The 25,204-nt window shown below is 43.1% G+C and overlaps 1 protein-coding gene across 1 annotated transcript; it reads right to left on the bottom strand.

Annotated features, from left to right (window-relative positions):
* Window positions 1-205: 205 nt before the first annotated feature.
* On the bottom strand, window positions 206-23,145 carry eme2 (essential meiotic structure-specific endonuclease subunit 2). The gene is made up of 8 exons (XM_043711085.2): window positions 22,987-23,145; window positions 19,807-19,955; window positions 17,899-17,991; window positions 13,287-13,411; window positions 7,919-8,036; window positions 4,954-5,069; window positions 3,696-3,885; window positions 206-376 (listed from the first exon to the last, which is right to left on the bottom strand). The coding sequence occupies exons 1-8, from the start codon at window positions 23,006-23,008 to the stop codon at window positions 206-208; spliced, it is 984 nt and encodes a 327-aa protein (XP_043567020.2). The 5' UTR covers window positions 23,009-23,145.
* Between the last annotated feature and the right edge of the window lie 2,059 nt (window positions 23,146-25,204).

Genomic DNA, 25,204 nt, shown 5'->3' with positions numbered 1-25,204 from the left:
ATTTAGAGTACTAGGCTAAATAAGTACACTAACTTTAAATTTGTCACGTCATACACAAAAGACTTCAAGTGCTACTAACAGTATGTCTGGCTCTCTAAACTGTTAATACCAATTTTATTGATATATCTACTTTGCCTACACTCTTTCTTATAACTGATGTTCAAAGGCAGACAGTAAAATGAATCTTGTTTGTTGATCCGTGTATTTAACCGCTTTTGTCCAAAACTATGTCCGAGTTTTCCGAAGTCATGAAAATATACAACCTGCGTGATATATCCGGTCCAACTCGTCGATCCACACGTTTTCCTGCAGCATACACTTTAACCTCTGACAGAAGATTCTGCTTCTCCCACTCTGTGCTGCATTGTCTATAAGCCTTTGAAATGCATAAATGTTGAGGTACAATTAAGTGAATTTTAAAGAAGCTTCGATTTTATCTGCATGAAACTAAACATTTGGCAAAGTTCTAACAGCTGGGCTAGAATTGACTGAAAATTGAATAGAAATGGGATGGTACAAAGTCCAGGTATGAGGAAACTGTTGCTCCTTTGGAAATATATGCATATGGGTTATTAGGCCAAGCTTAGGAATTTGCAGAAATAATAATTCATCTTGATCTTAATGTTAATTGCTTAAAAATGTTAACTGCACAGTTTCTGACCTGAATTGTTCCATAGTTTGAGTTGATTTGATTTTCTTGCATCTGTAACATTTTGTTCTGCGTTTAAAGTGTGACCAATAATCCATAGATAAATTGGGGTAAGATGAATAGAAGTGCTGTAGAGTGGAATTTCTGCAATGTTTTCAGCATAAACTACAATACTTATTTCACCTTATGGTATGCTGGATTTAGTTGTACAACTTGAAACTGGCCAAGTATATGGTACGGGAGTAGGGCAACATCAAGGAACAGTGACAATGGGAAATTTTATTTTATAAATATTGATTAGGAGAAACATCAAGATAACAGTACGCAATTCAAGAAATTAGAACCAGTGGATAATTGGTGGGGAATCTTAATTATATTGGAACAAATTAAATTTTTCCACATTTTTTAAACATTATTAGGTAGAGAAATAAAAATTTAAAAAGATACAATTTAAACCAGTAACAGAAGAAAATAAATCCAGTTTGGGAGGGCAATGGTTGCGCACAAACTAAATAACTGATGATAGTATTGCAAAGGTAACCTTATGAATGAAGTTTGAAGAAATGTATGCTCTCAAAATTGAAGCTTCATTGAAGACAAAATAGACAAAATATAGAATCGGTTGCCTGAGGGTTGGGAACTGGTTTGGGGGAGGGTCTCATTTTATTCATGAAAATGGTATCCAGATCTCTAACAATATCAAAACAGCACAGCTAACTTTCTCAATGCATTCTTGCTCCAGAAACCCTGAATTGGACCACTGCAATGTTCTTTGACCACTTCATTGTTTAAATAACAAAGCTGTACAGTGCAAATTTACTAATCTCGAATGGTAATTGGACATCACAGATGAAGGACTTTAAGTGCACGAGCTAGTTTCATTAAAACAGGTTTAATGGGAGATTTTGAAATTGACGTTTTAATAATTGAAGGATCAAAGTCAATATCGAGACTAATGTTCTACTCTTTGCAAAGACATTGGAGGAATACCTGCAGCTTCATAGATGTGAGCGAATGTAATGACCCCTCGTTTTAAGGGAAGATACCAGTCTAATGGGAATATTGTCATTGCTATGTGGCAATATTGGTAAGGTGCCCTGTGGAATAATCTGGATCGAGCAGTAAGGGGCTAGGGATCAGCCATGGACATGCTTGAATAGTGGGTTTAAGGAGAAAGTGAGGTCTGCAGATGCTGGAAATCAGAGCTGAAAATGTGTTGCTGGAACAGCGTAGCAGGTCAGGCAGCATCCAGGGAACAGGAGAATCGATGTTTCGGGCATAAGCCCTTCTTCAGGGTGGGCTTAAGGGTCTATATTGCCTACTTTAATTTTATTTGCTGGGGAGGGTGAGGTTGTCATGATGCTCACTGGCACTATGAATATGTGGGGTGGACCTTATGGTTCAAGTGGCCTTCCTGGTGTCCTATGATTTGGGGTGCAATGGTTTCTAGTTGCAGAGTCAGCGACTGGGATTTGTCTTATCATTGTGTGATGTAGTGAGGAATGTTTTAAAGTAATTGGGATAGAGAAACTTGAGGGTACAAGTACACACATTTCCCAAGTGGGTGGCAGGAAAGTAAATGCACTTGATTGTACATTTTACAAACAAAACCTCATAAACCAATTCATCTTGACCTACAGATGGCTTCCAATAGACTACTGTAGTCTGTTTTAGCTGCCTGCCTTTTTTTTCTCTGGCAAGATAATGCAGCCATAGAAGTTACAGAATACATTTGCATTTGAACCAGTTGTACCTCTTGAGACCGCAGAGGTGTTTTAACTGGAACAAAAGGTTGAAATGAAGGAATTGCAAAGGGTTTTGATCACTGTAAGAAGGGGTGACTGGCTGTCCAGTATAAATTCAGAAGAAAAGCAAAGTTGAGATTTTAAATTTTGGGCGCAGCATACCCTAACAATTGCTAAATGCAATCAAATAGAAAAGAAAATAAATATCCCAAACTAAGGAAAACCTGAATTAGAAGATGGAACTTGAACATCTGATATCTCAGTGGGCTGAACGGTTTTCTTTTGTACTGGAAAATTATGTTCCACATTACTTTTGCAAAGAAAATTACAATTTTAATGCAAATGACTCTGGTCCTGTCATTTGTGGTTTGTATTGCTCAATTCTTAATTAAAAAATAGATTTTATTACTGTTTATTTGCAATGAAAGTTCAGTCAAACCTCAATTATCTCCCAAACTGGAGAGGAATCATAGGGACATGTTCTTTTTTCCCTATCTAGAAATTCCCAAAGTTCCAGTGGCCATCTATCATCCACTTTCCATACACAGCGTTTTGGACCTCTGCCTATCACATCCTGAGGTGTGACTAGAAACCAGGCCTTTTGGGCCAGAGGAAGGGACACTGCCACTGCGCCACAAGATGCTGACATCTATTATATGTCCCCCTGGTAGTTTCCTGATATTTTTAATTAACCTGTTCAGACACATTAACATGTCTGTAGCAGGTGGTACTTGAGCTCTACCAGTGTCACAAGCCCTTTAACTACATTGTTGTTGGACCTCCAATTAACTAATCATGCCATCAATTTGAATGAAGAAATTCAAATGTAAATTTGGTTCCCCCCCCCCACACAACATGGTTTTTAGCTTTTCATTGGATCAGCTATGATCATTGAATAACTGCAGACTTGAAGATCCAAATAGTCTACTCCTGTTAACTGCTTCCTCTGTTAGAAAATGAATTAGATAAATAGCAATGTGTAGATAACTTCAATGTTTCCTTTTTTAAAATCAATACATTCTTTGAGAAATACCTTTTGCAGTCTCTTGGCCTAGAGCTTAAATTGGAGTGGCTTAAATAATTATCCACTGCATATGTAGCTGGATGGATTGTGAACAAATATCTGTTTCAAGGCAGTTTATCAAATTATTGGAGTTAATTCCATGTCGAATATTGTTGATAATTGAGGTTTCACTGGAAATACCTTGTCAGAATGATGAATGTAGAGTAGAGTCAATGGGAAGAAAGAGCAGGTATGAACAATGAATAAGAAATGGCAGAGATTCGATGGCTGCCATTACCCGCAAGAGCAGCTTTGGTGTAGGATAGGCTTGTGCTATAGCCATTGCCACTGGTTGGGTGATCCTGTTGAGCTGCTGAAGCTGTTTTTTCCATAACTTCAGGAGGCCCTTTCCATCCTTATCCACTTTCACACCAGTGGACCACGTCCCATCAGGGCAGAACGAGAAGGTCATTTTTTCTGTCTGCTTTCTAAACAAAATTATTTTCACAAGAGTATCTTGTCAAAAGATGTTGCTTTATTTCAAAAGTTTAATTTGTTTGTGAGCATGTTTTTAAATTTTGCATTTGGAATTTCTGAATCATCTGTAATTCTATAAACTCTTGTGCTGTAGAGTTGATAGAACTGTAAATAAGCCACATAGTGTGATCACTGTTAACACCATCCTGGTTTTTGCATGCAAGATCAGGAATTTTGACTAGGTTCTAGATGTCATGGGGTGGGGACGGGGGGTTAAAATGCATTGATAATGATTGATCATTGGTTTGATTTGTGGCTAAATATTCCTTCATAATCACCTGAAAAATGTAATAGAAATGAACCATGGTTAGATTAGATTAGATTCTCTACAGTGTGGAAACAGGCCCTTCGGCCCAACAAGTCCACACCGACTTTCTGAAGATCAACCTGCCCAGACCAATTTCCCTCTGACTAATGCACCCAACACTTAAGGGGCAATTTAGCATGGACAATTTACCTGACCTGCACATCTTTTGGACTGTGGGAGGAAACGGAGCACCCGGAGGAAACCCACGCAGACACTGGGAGAATGTGCAAACTCCACACAGACAGTCGCCCGAGGCTGGAACCGAACCTGGGACCCTGGTACTGTGAGGCAACAGTGCTCACCACTGAGCCACCGTGCCGCCCTTTACTTAGAAACTAAGTTTTTTTTTAATATATTAAGAATTTTGCATTACCCTCATGGTAATGCTGTCAGACAAGGGTTTCCTTTTGGAGCACAATTATGTAGCAAGAGTAGAAAACCTATTGAAGTTAACTTTCAGTTTGCTGTTTTGATATCTGTCCTGTTTCCTTCTGGCATTGAGTTAAATTTTCTGCAGCAATATCAACACTGGACCCTGTGGATTCCAAAATATTGTACCAATCACTTTGAGAAAATTTAAAATTAAACTTTAAGTCGTCTCTGACGGAAGGACGGGTTCATCCCAATTTGCTCTTTTTAAGAAAAAAGCATCATCACTCTCTTCTGTACAGCTTTCGGTGAATATCTGCTTAAAAAGTTTAGTTTAACTTACTTGAAAGGACTTCGGGCGATTGCCTTTGTAAGTGTTGCGATATGATCAGCAAATTGTTGCCAGTTCTCTAAAAACCAAACAGTTGTGTGTGTTTGCAGCTGTAAGGCCACCTGCACCTGAGCACAAAATAGAAATAGGTGACGCCGAAAGAACTGCAGATGCTGTACATCGAACAAAAACAAAAATTGCTGGAAAAGCTCAGTACCTCTGGCAGCATCTGCAGAGAGAAATCCGAATAGACGAAGGGTCACTCAACCCGAAACAAACTGATTTCCCTCCATGGATGCTGCCAGACCTACTGAGCTTTTCCAGCAATTTGTTTTTGGCACAGAGAAAGGTGAGTTGGACATGGGCTAGACCACAAAGTAAAAGGAGTCTGCTGTTCATTTCAACTAAAACATGCCACTTGCCGTGAGATGGTGCAATTCAAGACCATTGTTGACTGCTTCGAACGTATTGGCTGTTTTACTGATCTGATGAGAAACCTCAACTATTTTGTGGTCGGTTGTTGTCAATACTCAGCATATGTATTTCTTGTATGCTCGTTCAGCTTTGTAGTTTGAAATGAGAGAAGTTTGAAGTGGATAGAAGCATTTGATACATGAACGCCATCAATGAAAGAATTTTGTTGATCTGGAGTGTTGGTTAAATTCACTAATTCCATGCACCAAGTGAAGTCATGATTAAGGAGTGTGGGAGAAGATGGGCCTGAGAATTTTGTTCGTGTGTATTCCAATCCCCTTTCAAATATTGTACCCTACTTGTGTGTTTTTTGTTTTCTGAACGTGGGTGTCACTTGCAATTGTTCATCCCTACTCTCCCTGAGAAGATGATAGATGTTCAAGAACTTTTGTTTTTTGCTCTTATGGACCACTTTAGATATTTGAAGTCAATCATGACACTTTCATGTATAACGTGGTTGCTGGGTTCATAAATTGATGTGATTGTAGATGCACTTAGAGTCATAGTCATAGAGATGTACAGCATGGAAGCAGACCCTTCGGTCCAACTTGTCCATGTCAACCAGATATCCCAACCCAATCTAGTCCCACCTGCCAGCACCCGGCCCATATCCCTCCAAATATTCATATACCCATCCAAATGCCTCTTAAATGTTGCAATTGTAGCAGCCTCCACCACTTCCTCTGGCAGCTCATTCCATACATGTACCACCCTCTGCGTGAAAAAGTTGCCCCTTAGGTCTCTTTTATATCTTTGCCCTCTCACCCTAAACCTGTGCCCTCTAGTTCTGGACTCCCCGACCCCAGGGAAAAGACTTGGCCTATTTATCCTATCCATGCCCCTTATAATTTTGTAAACCTCTATAAGGTCACACCTCAGCCTCCGATGCTCCAGGGAAAACAGCCCCAGCCTGTTCAGCCTCTTGCTGTAGTACAGATCCACTTCATTACTTGTTTTATACAGCAGCTTTTACTATCTTGCATTTCCACTTTTTTATAATGCAATTACAACTTATTCCTTATTTTAAAACTTATTATCCAGTGTCTTTAAAATCTGATCAGTGTAGGTTATCAGGTTGATCTGTGATAGATCATAAGCACATTGAAATGGAACTTTATTACTACATAACATAATTTGAATGGAAGGTGACAATTTGCATTGTCTTTATCTTTGAATTGGTTCCAATTTTTTTAATGAGGGGCTATGTTTAATCAAACTCTAAGGTGTATGAACAAGTCCAAGGTAAGCAATTGATTTCATTAATGGTGAGGTCTTGAAGCAATATTTTTGGGATTGATTTTTTGAATGGGGGAGTGTGGAGAGAATGTTTTGCCTAGAGCAAAGATTTTGCTCGAATGCTTCGCACCAACCCCCACCTAAGAGCATGTTAAAAACAGCATCTTCAACCAGTTTGGACAAGTTATGATCCAGTCTGCTCTGATGTGCAATTGTTCTGTTCCCCTGTGATTCTGTGAAATAGCAGCACAATTTAATCTAATGGGACTGGAATCTCATTATAGCCAGTACAGGTAAGGAAAACTCATGAAATACAAATGGTCTAAATGCTTCAATCATTTTATAGCCAATTTGTGTTGAAAACTTGCATTATGGCAGAACAGACTTACACTTTTTGGCAGGAAAAGTAGGACCACTACCCATTGCCATAAGACACTGTAGGGAAAGCATCTAATGGAACAACAGCCTATCATGCAAAGAGTTTGGGTTGAAGGAATATGCTTTAGTGCTACCCTACTATAACTGAAACCAACCAATATTCTAAATTAATCTATGATGACTTCCCTGCTGTTGTGTCACTTTTGTTGGTTGATCAAAGTGTATGTACTGCTGTGGATGTATAAGGCACTGAGTGGACCATATTTGGAATATTGGGAGCTGTTTTGGACCTTTTTTATATCTAAGCAAGGATGCGTTCGCCTTGGAGGTGGTCTATGAGAGTGATCCTGGGAATTAAGGGCTTGCCATGAGAAGCAGTTCTAGGTCTGTACTTGAGAATTTAGCAGGATGGATTCGGGTTCTGATGTGAAATTTATAGAATACCAATGGATGTGAAGAAAATGTTTACACTGAGGAGATGTTTACACAGCCTCCGTTCAGAAATGACGAGTTGAGAAGAATTTCTTCAGGCAGAGGATGGTGAATCTTTGGAACTCATTGCCACAGAAGGCTACAGAGACCAAGTAATTGAGCATTTAAGTGCGAGCTAAGTTCTTGATTAGTAAAAAGGATCAAAGATTATGGGAAAAGGCAGGAAATTGGGGCTGAGAAACACATCAGACCCTAATCTTATGGTCTTTAGCAAGATGGGTAAATAAAGTTTGGGTAGCTGTAGAACTGCACTCCAAGCTACCTCACTTCCTGTGTCTAATTGTTTTGTACTGCATTATCCACCCTTTCCTAAACACACTGCCTCTGGTTTTTAACAGTGAAGAATTTTTATTTGTCCATGGAAGAACACAATCAAATGTAAAATGCAAATACAGACCTCATCCAAATCTGCACAAGTCAATCCAAGCTCCCTGCTGACCCAAGACTCTGAGTCTTCAATGCTCTCCTTTTCTGAATTCTTCGGTCGTTTCACAGGACTGTAAAGGCCTTTTTCCCTGAATAATTTCATAAAAGTTACTCATTTCTCTGTGAGGCATTAAAGTAGTGCTTATATTTCCAGCCTAAATGAATGGATTTTAGCATCATAACAGTTTCAAAATAAAATCAAGTCTTCAAACCATATAAAGAGTTTCTTCAATAGTGAGTGCCTTGGCTCAGACTAATGAGGATAGTTTTCAAAGCAAAAATTCTGCAACCCTGAGTTAAGTTTTTTTTTCTCTTGCGTTAAAATCAACTCTTACCAATCTTCTTAAAATTACTTTTTGTATAGATCCCAAAATGGTGTGGGCAGGCTACTTAAGCATGGAGCAAAAAGAGAAATTGCTGGAGAAACTCAGCGTATCTGTTCAAATCTGTGGAGAGAAAGCAGAGTTCACGTGGAGTCCAGTGTATTTAGCTTGACACATCTGCACATGAACATAATTTTTTTCCTACTTTGCCAACCAGCAGTCCAAGTTGAAACCTGGAATTGGAACCTTAATTCCTCCTCCTTCAGATACTGTGCCCAAATATGTTGCTTTCACTCAGCATAAAATATGGAACAAATCTTTGGACCTTTTGATATTGAGTTTGATTGCTTGCATTTACATTATAAAACTCTGGATCTGCTGGGGGAGGAGACAGAATAAGACTCTGACATATAGAACCATAGAGTGCTGAAATGTAGAGAAAGAATCTTGCTGTGGTCTGAGCATATTTTAATTACTTTATCATGCAAGTTCTTTGATATTGGCTTAAAACTGGTCTATTACTGTCACTTAGAGTATGATCACAAAATTTAAATGTCCATTAAAATAATGAAAGTGTGATGGTCCACACTGGTAACCAGAAAATCTCCATTGTTCAAGGATAGCTATAGAAAATATCCTCTTGTTTACGTAAAATAGAACAATACAGCACAGAACAGGCCCTTCGGCCCACGATGTTGTGCCGAATATTTGTCCTAGCTTAAGCACCTATTCATGTACCTATCCAATTGCCGCTTAAAGGTCACCAATGATTCTGACTCTGACACTCCCACAGGCAGCGCATTCCATGCCCTACCACTCTCTGGGTAAAGAACCTACCCCTGACATCCCCCCTATACCTTCCACCCATCACCTTAAATTTATGTCCCCTTGTAACACTGTTGTACCCGGGGGAAAAGTCTCTGACTGTCTACTCTATCTGTTCCCCTGACCATCTTATAAACCTCTATCAAGTCACCCCTCATCCTTCACCGTTCCAATGAGAAAAGGCCTAGTACTCTCAACCTATCCTCATACGACCTATTCTCCATTCCAGGCAACATCCTGGTAAATCTCCTCTGCACCCTCTCCAAAGCTTCCACATCTTTCCTAAAATGAGGCGACCAGAACTGCACACAGTACTCCAAATGTGGCCTTACCAAGATCCTATACAGCTGCAACATCACCTCGCGACTCTTGAATTCAGTCCCTCTGCTAATGAACGCTAATACACCATAGGCCGCCTTACAAGCTCTATCCACTTGAGTGGCAACTTTCAAAGAGCTATGAACATAGACCCCAAGATCCCTCTGCTCCTCCACCTTACTAAGAACCCTACCGTTAACCCTGTATTCCACATTCTTATTTGTCCTTCCAAAATGGATAACCTCACACTTGACAGGGTTGAACTCCATCTGCCACTCCTCAGCCCAGCTCTGCATCATATCTAAGTCCCTTTGCAGCCGACAACAGCCCTCCTCACTATCCACAACTCCACCAATCTTCGTATCGTCAGCAAATTTACTGACCCACCCTTCGACTCCGTCTTCCAAGTCATTAATAAAAATTACAAACAGCAGAGGACCCAGAACTGATCCCTGCGGAACTCTACTTGTAACTGGGCTCCAGGCTGAATACTTGCCATCTACCACCACTCTGACTTCAACCGGTTAGCCAGTTCTCTATCCAACTGGCCAAACTTCCTACTATCCCATGCCTCCTGACTTTCCGCATAAGCCTACCATGGGGAACCTTATCAAATGCCTTACTAAAATCCATGTACATTACATCCACTGCTCTACCCTCATCCACATGCTTGGTCACCTCAAAGAATTCAATAAGACTTGTAAGGCAAGACCTACCCCTTACAAATCTGTGCTGGCTGTCCTTAATCAAGCAGTGCCTTTCCAGATACTCATAAATCCTATCCCTCAGTACCCTTTCCATTACTTTGCCTACCACCAAAGTAAGACTAACTGGCCTGTAATTCCCAGGGTTATCCCTATTCCCTTTTTTGAACAGGGGCACAACATTCACCACTCTCCAGTCCCGTGGCACCACCCCCATTGACAGCGAAGACGAAAAGATCATTGCCAACAGTTCTGCAATTTCCTCTCTTGCTTCCCACATAATCCTAGGATATACCCCGTCAGGCCCAGGGGACTTGTCTATCCTCAAGTTTTTCAAAATGCCCAACACATCTTCCTTCCTAACAAGTATCTCCTCTAGCTTACCAGTCCGTTTCATACTCTCCTCTTCAACAATACGGTCCCTCTCATTTGTAAATACTGAAGAGAAGTACTCATTCAAGACCTCTCCTATCTCCCGACTCAATACACAGTCTCCCACTACTATCCTTGATCGGACCTACCCTCGTTCTCGTCATTCTCATGTTCCTCACATACGCATAAAAGGCCTTGGGGTTATCCTTGATCCTACCCGCCAAAGATTTTTCATGCCCTCTCTTAGCTCTCCTAATCACTTTCTTCAGCTCCCTCCTGGCTATCCTGTATCCCTCCAACGCTCTGTCTGAACTTTGTTTCCTCAACCTTATGTAAGCCTCCTTACAAGACATTCAACCTCCCTCGTCAACCAAGGTTCCCTCACACTACCATCTCTTTCCTGCCTGACAGGTACATACATACCAAGGACACGTCGTATCTGTTCCTTTAAAAAGTTCCACATTTCAACGACATCCTTCCCTGAAAGCCTATGCTCCCAATTTATGCTTCTTAGATCCTGTCTTGCAGCATTGTATTTACCCCCCCCAATTGTAAAACCTGCTTTGTTGCACGCACCTACTTCTCTCCATAACCAAGGTGAAAGTCACAGAATTGTGGTCACCATCACCAAAATGCTCACCCACTAACAAGCCCATCATTTGTCCCGGTTCGTTACCAAATACCAAATCCAATATAGCCTCCCCTCTGGTCGGACAATCTACATACTGAGTTAGAAAAGCTTCCTGGACACACTGCACAAACACTGCCCCGTCCAATCTACTTGATCTAAAGAGCTTCCAGGAGAAAGTGAGGTCTGCAGATGTTGGAGATCAGAGCTGAAAATGTGTTGCTGGAAAAGCGCAGCAGGTCAGGCAGCATCCAGGGAACAGAAGAAGGGCTTATGCCCGAAACGTCGATTCTCCTGTTCCCTGGATGCTGCCTGACCTGCGCTTTTCCAGCAACACATTTTCAGCTCTAAAGAGCTTCCAATCAATATTTGGGAAGTTGAAATCGCCCATGACTACTACCCTGTGGCTTCTGCACCTTTCCAAAATCTCTTTCTCCACATCTCTGCTGCTATTGGGGAGCCTATAGTAAACATCCAACAAGGTGACTGCTCCTTTCCTATTTCTGACTTCAGCCCATACTACCTCCAAAGGCAGATCCCCCTCGAACTGCCTTTCTGCAGCCGTTATACTATTTCTAATTAGCAACGCCACCCCCCCTCCATTTTTACCAATCCCCTAATCTTACTGAAACATCTGTAACCAGGAACCTCCAACAACCATTCCTGTCCTCCTTCTATCCACGTTTCCGTGATGGCCGCAACATCGTAGTCCCAAGTACCTATCCACGCCTTAAATTCACCCACCTTATTTCTGACTCCTTGCGTTGAAGTATACACACTTGAGCCCATCTCTGTGTCCGCAAGTATTCCCTGTCAGTGCTACCTTCTCCACAGCCTCCCTACATTCTTGGACATCCTGAAAAACAGCTAACCTACTTGCTGGACTACAAGTCCAGATCCCATCCCCCTGCCAAATTAGTTTAACCCCCCCCCCCCCCGAAGTGTGCTAGCAAACCTACCTCCCAGGATATTGGTGCCCTTCTGGTTCAGGTGCAACCCGTCCTGCTTGTACAGGTCCCACCTTCCCCAGAATGCAGTCCAATTGTCCAAATACCTGAAGCCCTCCCTCCTACACCATCCTTGCAGCCACGTGTTCAACTGCACTCTCTCCCTATTCCTTGCCTCACTGTCATGTGGCACCGGCAACAACCCAGAGATGACGACTCTGTCCGTCCTAGATTTTAGCTTCCAGCCTAACTCCGAGCTCCTGAATGACCTCCCCACCCCTCTTCCTACCTATGTGCATGTGCACCACGAATTCTGGCTGCACACCCTCCCCCTTAAGGATTCTGAAGACACGGTCCAAGACGTCTCGGACCCTGGCACCCGGGAGGCAACAAACCATCCGAGAGTATCGCCCATGTCCACCGAACCGCCTGTCTGTCCCTCTAACTATAGAATCTCCTATAACTAGCGCTCTCCTCCTCTCCCCCTTTCCCTTCTGGGCCTCAGAGCCAGACCTCGTGCCAGAGATCCGGTCACTGCAGCTTACCCCTGCTAGGCCGTTCCCCCCCCCCCCCCCCCCCCCCCCCCAACAGTATCCAAAACGGAATACTTATTGTTGAGGGGAACGACCACAGGGGATCCCTGCACTGCCTGCTTCCTCCTCTTCCCACCTCTAACTGTTACCCAGCTACCTCTGTTCTCTGGCGTAACTATGTCCCTGTAGCTTCTATCTATCACCCTCTCAGCCTCTCGAATAATCCTCAGTTCATCCAACTCCAGTTCCAGTTCCCTAACGCGGTCTGTGAGGAGCTGGAGCTGGCTGCACTTCCTGCAGATGAAGTCGGCAGGAGCATCGGTGGTCACCCCTACCTCAAACATCCTGCAGGAGGAACATTCCACTGCCTGCGCTGCCATTACTCTACACTTAGTTTCCAAAACAAGAACACTAAGTAGCTTACCTGTTCATCCGACTGAGTCCTTTTTTTTAGGTTAAAGGAGGAGGGAGGGTGGGAGACACTACACTTGTAGTGTCTTGGGTTCCTTCTCCACTCAAACTTCTTACCTTCCCAGCAAAGGCAAACTTCATCTGAAATCACGTAAATACTTTCAACAAAGCCATTTTCAATATTTCAGATAAATATTTGATTCAACTGGAAGTTTGGAATGTGTGCTGTACTTTGGTAGCAACTAGTCCGTAAAATTACAAGTTTAATCCACAGTTACCTTGTGTAAGTATCCAGTCCAATGACCGCTAATGTGGCTGCTCTGAGAGGTTGCTTGTCCAGAACCCTCGTTATAAAGCTATCAAATGTTTCATAGATGTTTTCTGTGAAAATGCCTTTCATTTTCTGATGAAAGAAGAAGAAATTGTTTGTTTGAATCTGCTGTAAAAATAGAAATATTTCAAATATTTGTGTCGTTTGTAGACGGTGGTAAGTATTTTAATACTTAAGTTACCAAAGGAATGAAATAGTCTTTTTTTCAAAAATCTGTCATTTTAAGACCTTCAGTCTCCTTCATTATACAAGTGAACTTGTGGCTTTTCCTGATTTATAAATTCAATTCTGTTTAAAGTGGAAAATCTGACCATTAGGTTTCCATACGGGTAGTTCTTATATAATGTATTGGTTGTGTTCTTGCGATCCTGCATTATAGAAAAGTTGTGTTTTAGAAACCGTGCTTAGTATCGTGATATAATCACCTTACAGCCAACACACGTTTTAAAAGTTTGCACTTTGGAAACAACATCCCCAATTCATCAATTCAATTACAGCACGTTATAGGAGAACAACATGTAATTCAAGTCATTCTGGAGGTTTATTTAATCCAATGTTTTTTTCCCCCTCAAGAACTGAAGGTTTCTAATGTCCAACATATAGGTTTAACCTGGATTAGTTGAACTTTGAAGGCAACTAGTTGCTTTTACTAATACTTATTCATATTCATTAATACTAATAACTACCATACACCAAAGACCCCTGAGATGACTACTAGCCTACTCTGAGCCCTTGGCATCATGGTAGCCCACAAACCTACCAACACACAAACAGCTACTGATGAACCAAAAAGACACTATACCAACAACCAGCTAACAAATGCGCAGCAAGGTGGCACTGTGGTTAGCACTGCTGCCTCACAGTGCCAGAGGCCCATGTTCATTTCCCACCTCAGGCGACTGTGTGGACTTTGCACATTTTCGCTGTGTCTGCGTGGGTTTCCTCCAGGTGCTCTGGTTTCCTCCCACAGTCCAAAAATGTGCAGGTTAGGTGAATTGGCCATGCTAAATTGCCCGTAGTGTTAGGTGAAGGGATAACAGTAGGGGAATGGGTCTGGGTGGGTTGCGTTTCAGCGGGTCAGTGTGGACTTGTTGGGCCGAAGGGCCTGTTTCCACACTGTAAATAATCTAATCTAAAAAATGTAATTTACAAAATACCCTGCAAGGACTGCAACAAACACTACCTCAGGCAGAAAACTACTCGCCAAGATACACAAACACCAACTAGCCACCAAATGACATGACCCACTATCACTAGTATCCTTATATACAGATGAAGAAGGACACCACTTCGTCTAGGCCAACATATCTACCCCACGACAGGCTAAAACAGAGAGAAACAAGGGAATTCCTAGAGCCCTGGCATTCAAACTAGAACTCCCTCAATAAGCACATCGATTTGGACCCCATTTACCAATCTCTGAGAAAAAGAACCAGAAATGCTATCACCCACCTTAACAGACCATGACACAAATAGAAAGCAGGACAGAACACCAAGAACCGCCTGTCTGTCCCTCTAACTATAGAATCTCCTATAACTAGCGCTCTCCTCCTCTCCCCCTTTCCCTTCTGGGTACTTCCCAGCTGCAAGCAAAGGGCAACAGAAAAGGAAAGTAAAAATCAGAAAGAGATGAACAAAGATAATCAGATGAAAGAGCAAAGATAATGAGATTAGAGACGAAGTGATAGAAATAGCAGGTTCAGCTGCATCTGTGGAGAAGGAATGTGTTAATGTTTCAAGACTTCTTACTTTTTCAAACATTTGATGCGACACTGCAGGTGTGGAATTGATTACCTACAACATAGAGCGTTACAGCGCAGTACAGGCGCTTCGGCCCTCGATGTTGCACCGACCTGTGAAAATAATCTGCTCACCTAACCCACACTGTTCCATTATTATCTATATGTATGTCCAATGCCCATTTAAATGTCCTTAATGTCAGTGAGTCTACTACTATTTCAGGCAGGTTGTTCCACGCCCCAACTACTGAGTAATGAAACTACCCCTGATATCTGTCCTAAATCTATCACCCCTCAATTTAAAGCTACTTCCCCTTGTGTTAGCCTTCACCATCTGAGGAAAAAAGCTCTCATTGTCCATCCTACCTAGCCCTCTGAATATCTTATGTCTCAATTAAGTCACCTTTCAACCTTCTCTCCAAAACAAAACAGCATCAGTTCCCTCAGCCTTTCTTCGTAAGACCTCCCTTTATACCAGACAACATCCTGGTAAATCTCCTCTGAACCCGTTCCAAGCATCCACATCCTTCCTATAATGCGGTGACCAGAACTGCACACAATACTCCAGGTGCAGCCTTACCAGTGTATTGTACAACTGAAGCATAACCTCGTGGCTCCGAAACTCAGTCCCCCTACCAATAAATGCCAACACACCATATGTCATCTTAACTAACCTATCAATGTGGGTGGCAACTTTCAGGGATTTGTGCACCTGGACACTGCGATCTCTCTATCCATCTACACTGCCAAGAATTTTATCATGAGCCCAATACTCTGCATTCCTGTTATTTCTTCCAAAGTGAACTACTTCACACTTTCCCACATTAATCTACATTTGCCACTTCTCAGCCCAGCTCTGCATCTTATCTCTGTAACCCACAACATCCTTCGGCACTATCCACAACTCTGCCTACCTTTGTGTCATCCACAAATTGACTAACCATTCTTCTACGTTTATATCCAGATCATTTATAAAAATGACAAACAGCGGTGGCCCCAAAACAGATCCTTGCACACCACTGGTAACTGAACTCCAGGATGAAAGTTGCCCATCAACCACCACCCTCTGTCTTCTTTCATCTAACTAATTTCTCATCCAAGCTGCTAAATCACCTTCAATCCCGAAACTCCACATTTTATGCAATAGCCTACCGTGTGGGACCTTATCAAACATCTTACTGAAGTCCATATACACCACATCAACCACTTTACCTTCATCCACCTGTTTTGTCACCTTCTCGAAGAACTCAGTAAGGTTAGTGAGGCATGACCTACCCTTCACAAAACCATGTTGACTATCCCTAATCAAATTATTCCTTTCCAGATGATTATAAATCCTATTGCTTATAACCTTTTCCAACACCTTATCCACAACTGAAGTAAGGCTCACTGGCCTATAATAACCAGGGTTGTCCCGATTCCCCTTCTTGAACAAGGGAACAACATTTGCAATCCTCCTGTCTTCTGGCACTACTCCTGCAGACAATGATGACATAAAGATCGGAACCAAAGGCTCTGCAATCTCCTCCCTGGCTTCCCAGAGGATAAATCCCATCTGGCCCAGGAGTCTTATCTATTTTCAGATCTTCCAAAATTGCTAAAACTTCCTCTTTGTCAATCTCAATCCCATCTGATCTTGTAGCTTGGTTCTCTGTATTCTCACTAACATTGCCCTTTTCCAATGTAAATACTGATGAAAAGTATTAATTAAGCGCTTTCCCATGTCCTCAGATTTCGCACACAACTTTCCACTATTACCTTTGGTCCTAATCTTACTCTAGTCATGCTTTTATTCCTGATGTACCTACAGAAAGCCTTAAGGTTTTCCTTGATCCTATCTGCCAACAACTTCTCATGTCCCCTCCTGGCTCTTCTTAGCCGACTCTTTAAATCTTTTCTGGCTCACTTATAACACTCAAGCCCCCTATCTCAGCCTTCACACCTCATCTTCACATAAGCCGCCTTCTTGACAAGAGCTTCAACTTCTTAGTAAACCATGGCTCCTTCTCTCAACAACTACCTCCCTGTCTGATAAAGATACTGCGGGACCTTGATAAGTGTATACCTATTCCTTGAATGAGCTCCACATTTCAACTGTCAATCCCCTCCAGATTCCTTCCCCATCCTGTGCATCCTAAATCTTGCCTAGTCGCATCATAATTGCCTTTCCCCCAGTTGTACCTCTTTACCTGCAATATATACCTATTGCTATTGTAAACTTAACCAAATTATGGTCACTATCGCCAAAGTGCCCACCTACCTCCAAATCTAACACCTGGCCGAGTTCATTCCCCAGTACCAAATCCAATATGGTATCGCCTCTTGTTGGCCTGTCTACATCTTGTGTCAGAAAACCCTCCTGCACACACTGGACAAAAACCGACCCCTGGATCACTTGATCATGCAAAGCTTGAATACTGCTATAAAAAGATGTTTTGTACGTTCACCAGGACAATTTTCAAAGCAAAATTCCCTTTTATGTTACTTCTAGTGAAATATCCTGTGAATGCAAGACAAAAAGCTTTTGACCAAATGTATTTATCAGTGATTAGTTATTTATTAAAAATTGTCAGCAGAAAGCACACATTAATCATTTTACTGTCAGATCAGCATATTCATGCTAATTTGCTTTTTGGACGAATTGTACATGTAGCTTGGACTCAGAAGTTGCTTTTCTACTTTTTGATAAAGTAGATGGAAATATGGTACTGTAGTCATTGTACTCATACTACAATGGAAATCATCTTGTGAAAATGCAATAAACAACAACTCTATACAGCTAACTACACTTGTTAAGATATTTAAACATTGCTTTTTTACCTGTTTATGTAACCAGACCATCTTGAGAAAATGATTTGGTGAAAGCAGCACCAGAATTTGATTTTCTTCCTTGGATTTGTACATATTTTTAGTCTGTAAGCACAAATCACTTGTTAACAAATATACACCAATTCAAATCCAATTAGTGTTTGAAAATATGCCATAATGGTTGGCTGATTAAAGAGCAGACCCTCATTAAACACTCTACAGCCGCCTTCTATTTCTTCAGCTGCAGTGAAGTAACAACATCAGAAAATTGGAAAAAGGACTGAGCAATAATGTATTGGAACAGCACTAACTGAATTGAAGACTGCCCAAAATGGCAGACTACAAAAGGTAAACAATTTACCTATTATCCTATTCCTGGTACAGTTCACCCTGGCATTCATACTCAAAAAAACAATGTTTAAAGAATGAGGCAATTCTTCCAAGATCACCCAAAAATAAAACTGAGGAATATTTGGAATTGCAGTTATCTGCAAACTGTCTCTCAAACATGAATAATATCAGCACCCAGGCAGCTAAAATTCTCTGAATGTCCTTTGGACCACAGAGGCAAATAAAATGCAGCAAGGTGCTTAGACCCTACAAGCTACAGAGTAACCATTGCTGGAAAGTGCTTCAGTGTGGATGTAATTTGAAGTCCTTTTTGGACAAGGTATGTATCCTACAATGGTTAAATAGTCCAGAACACCAACCAAGCCCATATAGCAGAACAAGGTTTGAGTTAAAGAAAGGTTCGGACTTTTATTTTTCACTGGAGCGTAAGAGATTGAGAGGTGACCTTATAGAGGCTTTAAAATCATGAGTGTATAGCTCGGGTTAATGGTAGGTGGCTTTTCCCTTGGATGGGGATATCAAGACTAGGGGGATATCAAGACTTTTAAGGTGAAGGGGAGAGAGAGATTTTAAAAGACCGAGGCAAATGTTTTACATAGAGGGTGGTTTGCATGTGGACTGAACTTCCTTAGTAAGTGGTGGATCTGGACACAGTTGCAATGTTTAAAAGACATTTGGATAAGTACATGAATAGGAAAGGTTTGGAGGGATATGGGCCAGGAACAAGCAGGTGGGACTAGTTTAGTTTGGGATTATGTTCGGCATTGACTGGTTGGTCCGAGGGTCTATTTTGATGTTGTGTAACTCTGACTATGACCAACGAGGAGAGTTAGAGGGAGCAAGTGAGAGCTGAATGAGTGCTTGGTGTTTGATTTTCAAAACATTTATGAAATTTTATTTGTTAAAGGGGCTGTGATAGATGACTTCAAAAGAGTGAAGCAAATATTCCCTTTGTTGTGCAAGACACCAAGCAAAGTATAAATTAACCTTTCTTCAGTCTGGATTGACAGTTACTAAAGAGCCCTGTGGTACGATTCCTTCCTCAGAAACATCCATCCTTAGTTGGATACATGCTGGATAAAAAAGAAAATGGCATAACTTTAAAATGACTTGAGTTCCTATCATCCCTATGAAGGTGGTCACTGTAAATACCTAGTTCAAGTGAATATTGAACATCCTGGCTGAAAGATAATGATGAGCAGTAAGAAAAGTGTATTTTGCACCATTTTTATCCAAAAGCTTTTAATACCTAATAGTGGAAGTATATGTGGTATTTAATTTACACACTGCAATAGCTCTCAAACAGAGATTATATAATGTATCCGTTTTGAGAGAGAACTTCTAGCCAGGACAATGCTAGTTCTGGCTTTGTTTTCAAAACATAATTGTGCACAAAGTGATGAGTGTCGCTTTTCCCTAAACTATCTTGTTGTTGAGTCAGATGCGGACCTGATTCTAAATGTGGCACAGTGGTGTGGTAATAGTGACAGTAATAAGCTGCCCTGACCTTCTGAAAGCAAAGACACATTTTAAAAGGCAGGTCAACTGTTATGTGGCTTATCACCTTACCTCATCAGGCAAGTCATTTAACATGACTTCAGGAAGTTCTCTTCTCCATGTGATAGTGGAAGGAACTGACTGAGCTTCAATGCTATATTCAGATTCTAGCGAGTTGAGAACATCAAGCAGAATATATGCGCCAACATCTTCCAGAATAGCTGGGTGAGGAAGAAGGAAAAAAAGGCGGTGGGGAAGCAAGGGAGAAAAGCAAAAGAAAAATAGCTCATGTTCAAATGCAAAGGTAATTCCAATTTCAGCAAAATGATGTACTTCCCTCACCTCCCCACCCCTGTCCCCAACCCCCAGAAAAGTCCCAGTTGTTAACATCAGTTATAGAAAGATTGAATTGGTACTTTTTGTTATTTCTGTTTTTTGTTATTTTGTTATGAACACAATGATTCCACCGAGTGGAGTACTCTCAGCATTTACACAGATGTCACACTTCCTGTTGAGTTTGTGTGCAAATGGGGTCAGCCTGGAGCAATGAATAGTGGGTCAAAGTTAATAACAGGCAGAACAGGGGCTCTTATGGTGCAGTACTAGGTAAAGTACTTACACCTCTGGGGCAATTGGGACTGGCTCAGAGGTGTTCTAGTATAGAGCCAAGCTGAATGCTGCTGAATGAACTTTATTGAAGTTAATGTAAACCTCGTGCAGCTGTAACGTTAAGACTATAAGAAACAGGAGTGGAAGTAAGGCCATTTGGCCCATCAAGCCCACTCCGCCATTCAATCATGGCTGATGGGCATTTCAACGCCACTTCATAGAGTCATAGAGATGTACAGCACGGAAACAGACCCTTCGGTCCAACCCATCCACGCCGACCAGATATCCCAACCCAATCTAGACCCACCTGCCTGCACCCAGCGCTTATCCCTCCAAATCCTTCCTATTCATATACCCATACAAATACTTCTTAAATGTTGCAATTGTACCAGCCTCCACTACTTCCTCTGGCAGCACATTCCATACACATACCACCCTCTGCGTGAAAATGTTGCCCCTTAAGTCTCTTTTATAATCTTTCCCTTCTCACCCTAAACCTATGCCCTCTAGTTCTGAACTCCCCGACCCCAGGGAAAAGACTTTGTCTATTTAACCTATCCATGCCCCTCATAATTTTATAAACCTCTGTAAGGTCACCCCTCAGCCTCCAACGCTCCAGGGAAAACAGACCCAGCCTGTTCAGCCTCTCCCTATAGCTCAAATCCTCCAACCCCTTGCAACATCCTTGTAAATCTTTTCTGAACCCTTTCAAGTTTCACAACATCTTTCCAATAGGAAGGAGACCAGAATTGCACACAATATTCCAACAGTGTCCTGTACAGCCGCAACATGACCTCCCAATTCCTATACTCAATACTGTAACCAATAAAGGAAAGCATACCAAGCACCTTCTTCACTATCCTATCTACCTGAGACTCCACTTTCAAGGAGCTATGAACCTGCACTCCAAGGTCTCTTTGTTCAGCAACACTCCCCAGGACCTTACCATTCAGTGTATAAGTTCTGCTAAGGTTTGCTTTCCCAAAATGCAGCACCTCTCATTTATCTGAATTAAACTCCATCTTCAAAGTTTGGGAGAAGATTTGAAGATTACCATCTGCCACTTCTCAGCCCATTGGCCCATCTGATCAAGATCCTGTTGTAATCTGAGGTAACCTTCTTCGCTATCCACTACACCTCCAATTTTGGCGTCATCTGCAAACTTATTTACAATACCTCTTATGCTCAAATCCAAATCATTTTTATAAACGACAAAAAGTAGTGGACCCAACACCAATCCTTGTGGCACTCCTCTGGTCACAGGCCTTCAATCTGAAAAACAACCCTCCACCACCACCCTCTATCTTCTACCTTTTGAGCCAGTTCTGTATCCAAATGGCTAGTTCTCCCTGTATTCCGTGAGATATAACCTTGCTAACCAGTCTCCCATGGGGAACCTTGTCGAACATCTTACTGAAGTCTATATAGATCACATCTGCCCTCATCAATCCTCTTTGTTACTTCTTCAATCACTTCCCTATCTTCCTACAGTGTTCTAGGGTACACCTGATCAGGTCCTGGGGATTTATCCACCTTTATGCATTTCAAGACATCCAGTCCCGATGTCATTCAGTGCCATAGATTTAATTTCATTCTTAACTAACAGGGCAACCCCACCCCCTCTGCCCACCTCCCTATCTTTTCGATTAGTTGTAAATCCTTGGATGTTTAATTGCCTGTCCTAAACCCACTGCAACCGTCTCTGTGATGCCTACCACATCATAATAATTTACAATGATTTGTGCTGTTAATTCATCTACATTGTTGTGAATGCTTCAAGCATTCAGGTAAAACACCTTAATGCTAATTTTCTTATGTTCATGATTTCCATCACCTCCACCTAAGTTATCCTTCCTTTTTTGCTACATTCCTAGTCTGCCTTGAACTTAAACCCTGCACACACGCTATCCAACTGCTTATCTTTCTACTTAACTCGATACTCCCTGTTGCTTTTCCTTTCCCTTCCCCTTCCCTACGACTCACAAGTTTAAAGTCCTGTTGTATGCCTTAGGGGCCAGAGAGTGGTGCTGGAAAAGCACAGCACATCAGGCAGCATCTGAGGAGCAGGAAAATTGATGTGTATGCCTTGCTCCGTGCAGGTACCTTATCGCGTGTATGTACTTGTTTCCTATGCTTACCCTACAAAGCTTTTCAGTGCAGGTAGGTACACCTGACTGCGCTAAATCAAACAACCACTGACCATCTGAGGAGCATTGTGCCCAGATTCACTCTCCAACCCCGATCCTATCCCTGTAACCATGCATTTTCTGTGGCTAATCCTGTGAGCAATTTAGCATGTTCAATCTACCTAAACTGTGCAGCTTGGGAGTGTGGGAGGAAACCCACAGAGAGACTGGGAGAATGTACAAATCACAAAGTCACCTGAGGAGGGAATTGAACGCAGGTGTCTGGCACTGAGAGGTAGTAGGGCTTAATCACTGAGACAGTGCATCTCTGAACAGTTTGATTTCACAAATATCTAGGGGTCAAATATCTAGTGGTAGTGTCTCCACCTCTGAGCCAGGTGACCCGGGTTGAAGTCCCTCTTTCTTGTGTAGTATCTGTCAGGAGGTTGATGCAGGGACAGGGTTAGAGGATGGATTTGGCGATTGTATGATGGTGCAGCCCCGTACTGATGCTCACCTGGATCCACACACACTCTCATGTATCTCACACACTCATCCGGCCGGATGTATTTCAGGGCGATGTCTTCGCCTGTCTCCAGCAGCCTCCTCTCCCTCTCAGCCTCCGCCTGTCGGTGCCGGCTCTCCGTGCTGCAGCTGGTGGCCTGTACCCTCTCCTCCTGGGGGCGGCGGTGCTGCCTGTTCCCGGGGCCGCCCGATGTGCCCTCCCCAGCGGCAGCAGCTGCGGCCTCAGAGCGGCCGCCCTCGGGCTCGGGCTCGGGTTCCCCGCCTGGGAGCGGGCCGGTCCCCCAGCACAGAGAGCCCATCGCGGGGAACATGCTGGACACAGCAGACCCCCCCCCCCCACACACACACTTCCCCCTCACCCCCCGGTCACAGGCTCCCCTCCCCCTCCGGACACAGACTCCGCCACCCCCACCCCCCACACATACACACCCCGGACACACCCCCACCCCCCCCCCCCCCCGGGTCTCACACCCCCCCGGGTCACACACTCCCACCCTCCAGACACAGACTCCCCCACCCTCCTGACACTGACTCCTCCAACCCCCGACACAGACTCCCCCACCCCCTCCCCAGCTCAGTCACAGACTCCCCCACCCCCTCCCCAGCTCAGTCACAGACTCCCCCACCCCCTTCCCAGCTCACTCACAGACTCCCCCACCCCCTCCCCAGCTCAGTCACAGACTCCCCCACCCCCTCCCCAGCTCAGTCACAGACTCCCCCACCCCCTTCCCAGCTCACTCTCAGACTCCCCCACCCCCTTCCCAGCTCAGTCACAGACTCCCCCACCCCCTCCCCAGCTCAGTCACAGACTCCCCCACCCCCTTCCCAGCTCGGGGACACAAAGACACGGACAGACCTGGACCAGCCCCTCATTATCTTGTAAACCCACCCCCATCCTTTTCCAGCGCCACAGTAACCACCCCCAACCCTTACTGTCCAGGGATGCTCCCGCTTTATTGGGGGAGGGGGGTCCCGTGCTACTGTCAAACGGAACACAGTCACATTTCCAGACAGCTCCCCCGCCCCACCCCCCTCCAGACCAACACTGTAAGACCCACAAAGGATCGGTCTGCGGGTATCGGGAATCACAGTAATTCATTACCCACCCCCCAACATAGGGAGAGAGAAACAAACTGCCTCACATTATTCTCTCCCACCCCCCACCCTCTGACACATACCCCACCCCCAGAAAAAACACAAAGGACTAAGTTCCCCCCTGCCCCAGGTGAATGAGTTTACACCTCCCCCAACACACACACGACCAAATTACTCTTCTCCCCGGCCAAAGCAGTTTACACTTCATCCCCTCCACCACACCACAAAAGGGACTAAATTTAACCCCCCCCCGCCATCCACCACAAAGTGGGTCAAGGTAAAGTTCATTCTTATTAAAATAAGACGCGAGGGACGATGTGGGTGTTAAAGTTCTCTTCCCATCTCAGTGATGTTCCTCACAATAAAAAAACATTTTCAAAGCTGTGTGTGCTTCATTCGATTGCCTTCTGCAGGGATATATAAAACGAGTGTGCCCACGAATTCTCGGCGGGGGGGGGGGGGGGGGGAGTGTCAGCCTTGTGTTTTTCACTGCCCACCCCCCCGTCAAAAGCAGCTATTAAATGTTATGTTGTAGCCTCCCCATTCGGGGAGAGGGATATTTTAGATGCAACTTCACCCAAAAAGTGGCTGCAGTGTGGAACTCGCTACCACAGGAAGTATTTGAAACGGTTAGAATAGGCGCATTTAAGAAAAAGACAGATCAGTACATCAAGGGAGGAAATAATATCCAGAAAGTTATGTTGTTGAACAGCACACAGCAGTGTTAGACCAATTGATGTGATTGATCTGTTTGTCATATAAAGCAGTTAACGATCTGACGACAATTTTAACCAAGTACTGTCTTTTTTCTATTCCTGCTTCCAATCGAAATTCCATGCCCCATCTACGAGAGAACACTGCTCTGCTAATGATCTTCGCGTTTCATTTGTTCTTAAAGCCTTGGGAGCAGAATCTGCCCTCCTTAACAGTGAGAGAAAAAAATGAATGGCTGGCTAAGAATTTTGAAAGCTGCACTCAGGATGTGGATACCCTTATTGCTTATTGCAAATTGCCCTTGATAAGGTGGCACGTTGGCACAGTGGTTAGCACTGCTGCTTCACAGCACCAGGGACCCAGGTTCAATGCCAGCCTCAGGCAACTGTCGGTGTGGAGTT

Source organism: Chiloscyllium plagiosum, unplaced genomic scaffold (assembly GCF_037043375.1).
Source record: "Chiloscyllium plagiosum isolate Xiang-an unplaced genomic scaffold, Cpla_swu_hap1 HiC_scaffold_20, whole genome shotgun sequence".
NCBI classification, from domain to species: Eukaryota; Metazoa; Chordata; class Chondrichthyes; order Orectolobiformes; family Hemiscylliidae; genus Chiloscyllium; species Chiloscyllium plagiosum.
This window is presented reverse-complemented; position numbering and strand designations above follow the sequence as displayed.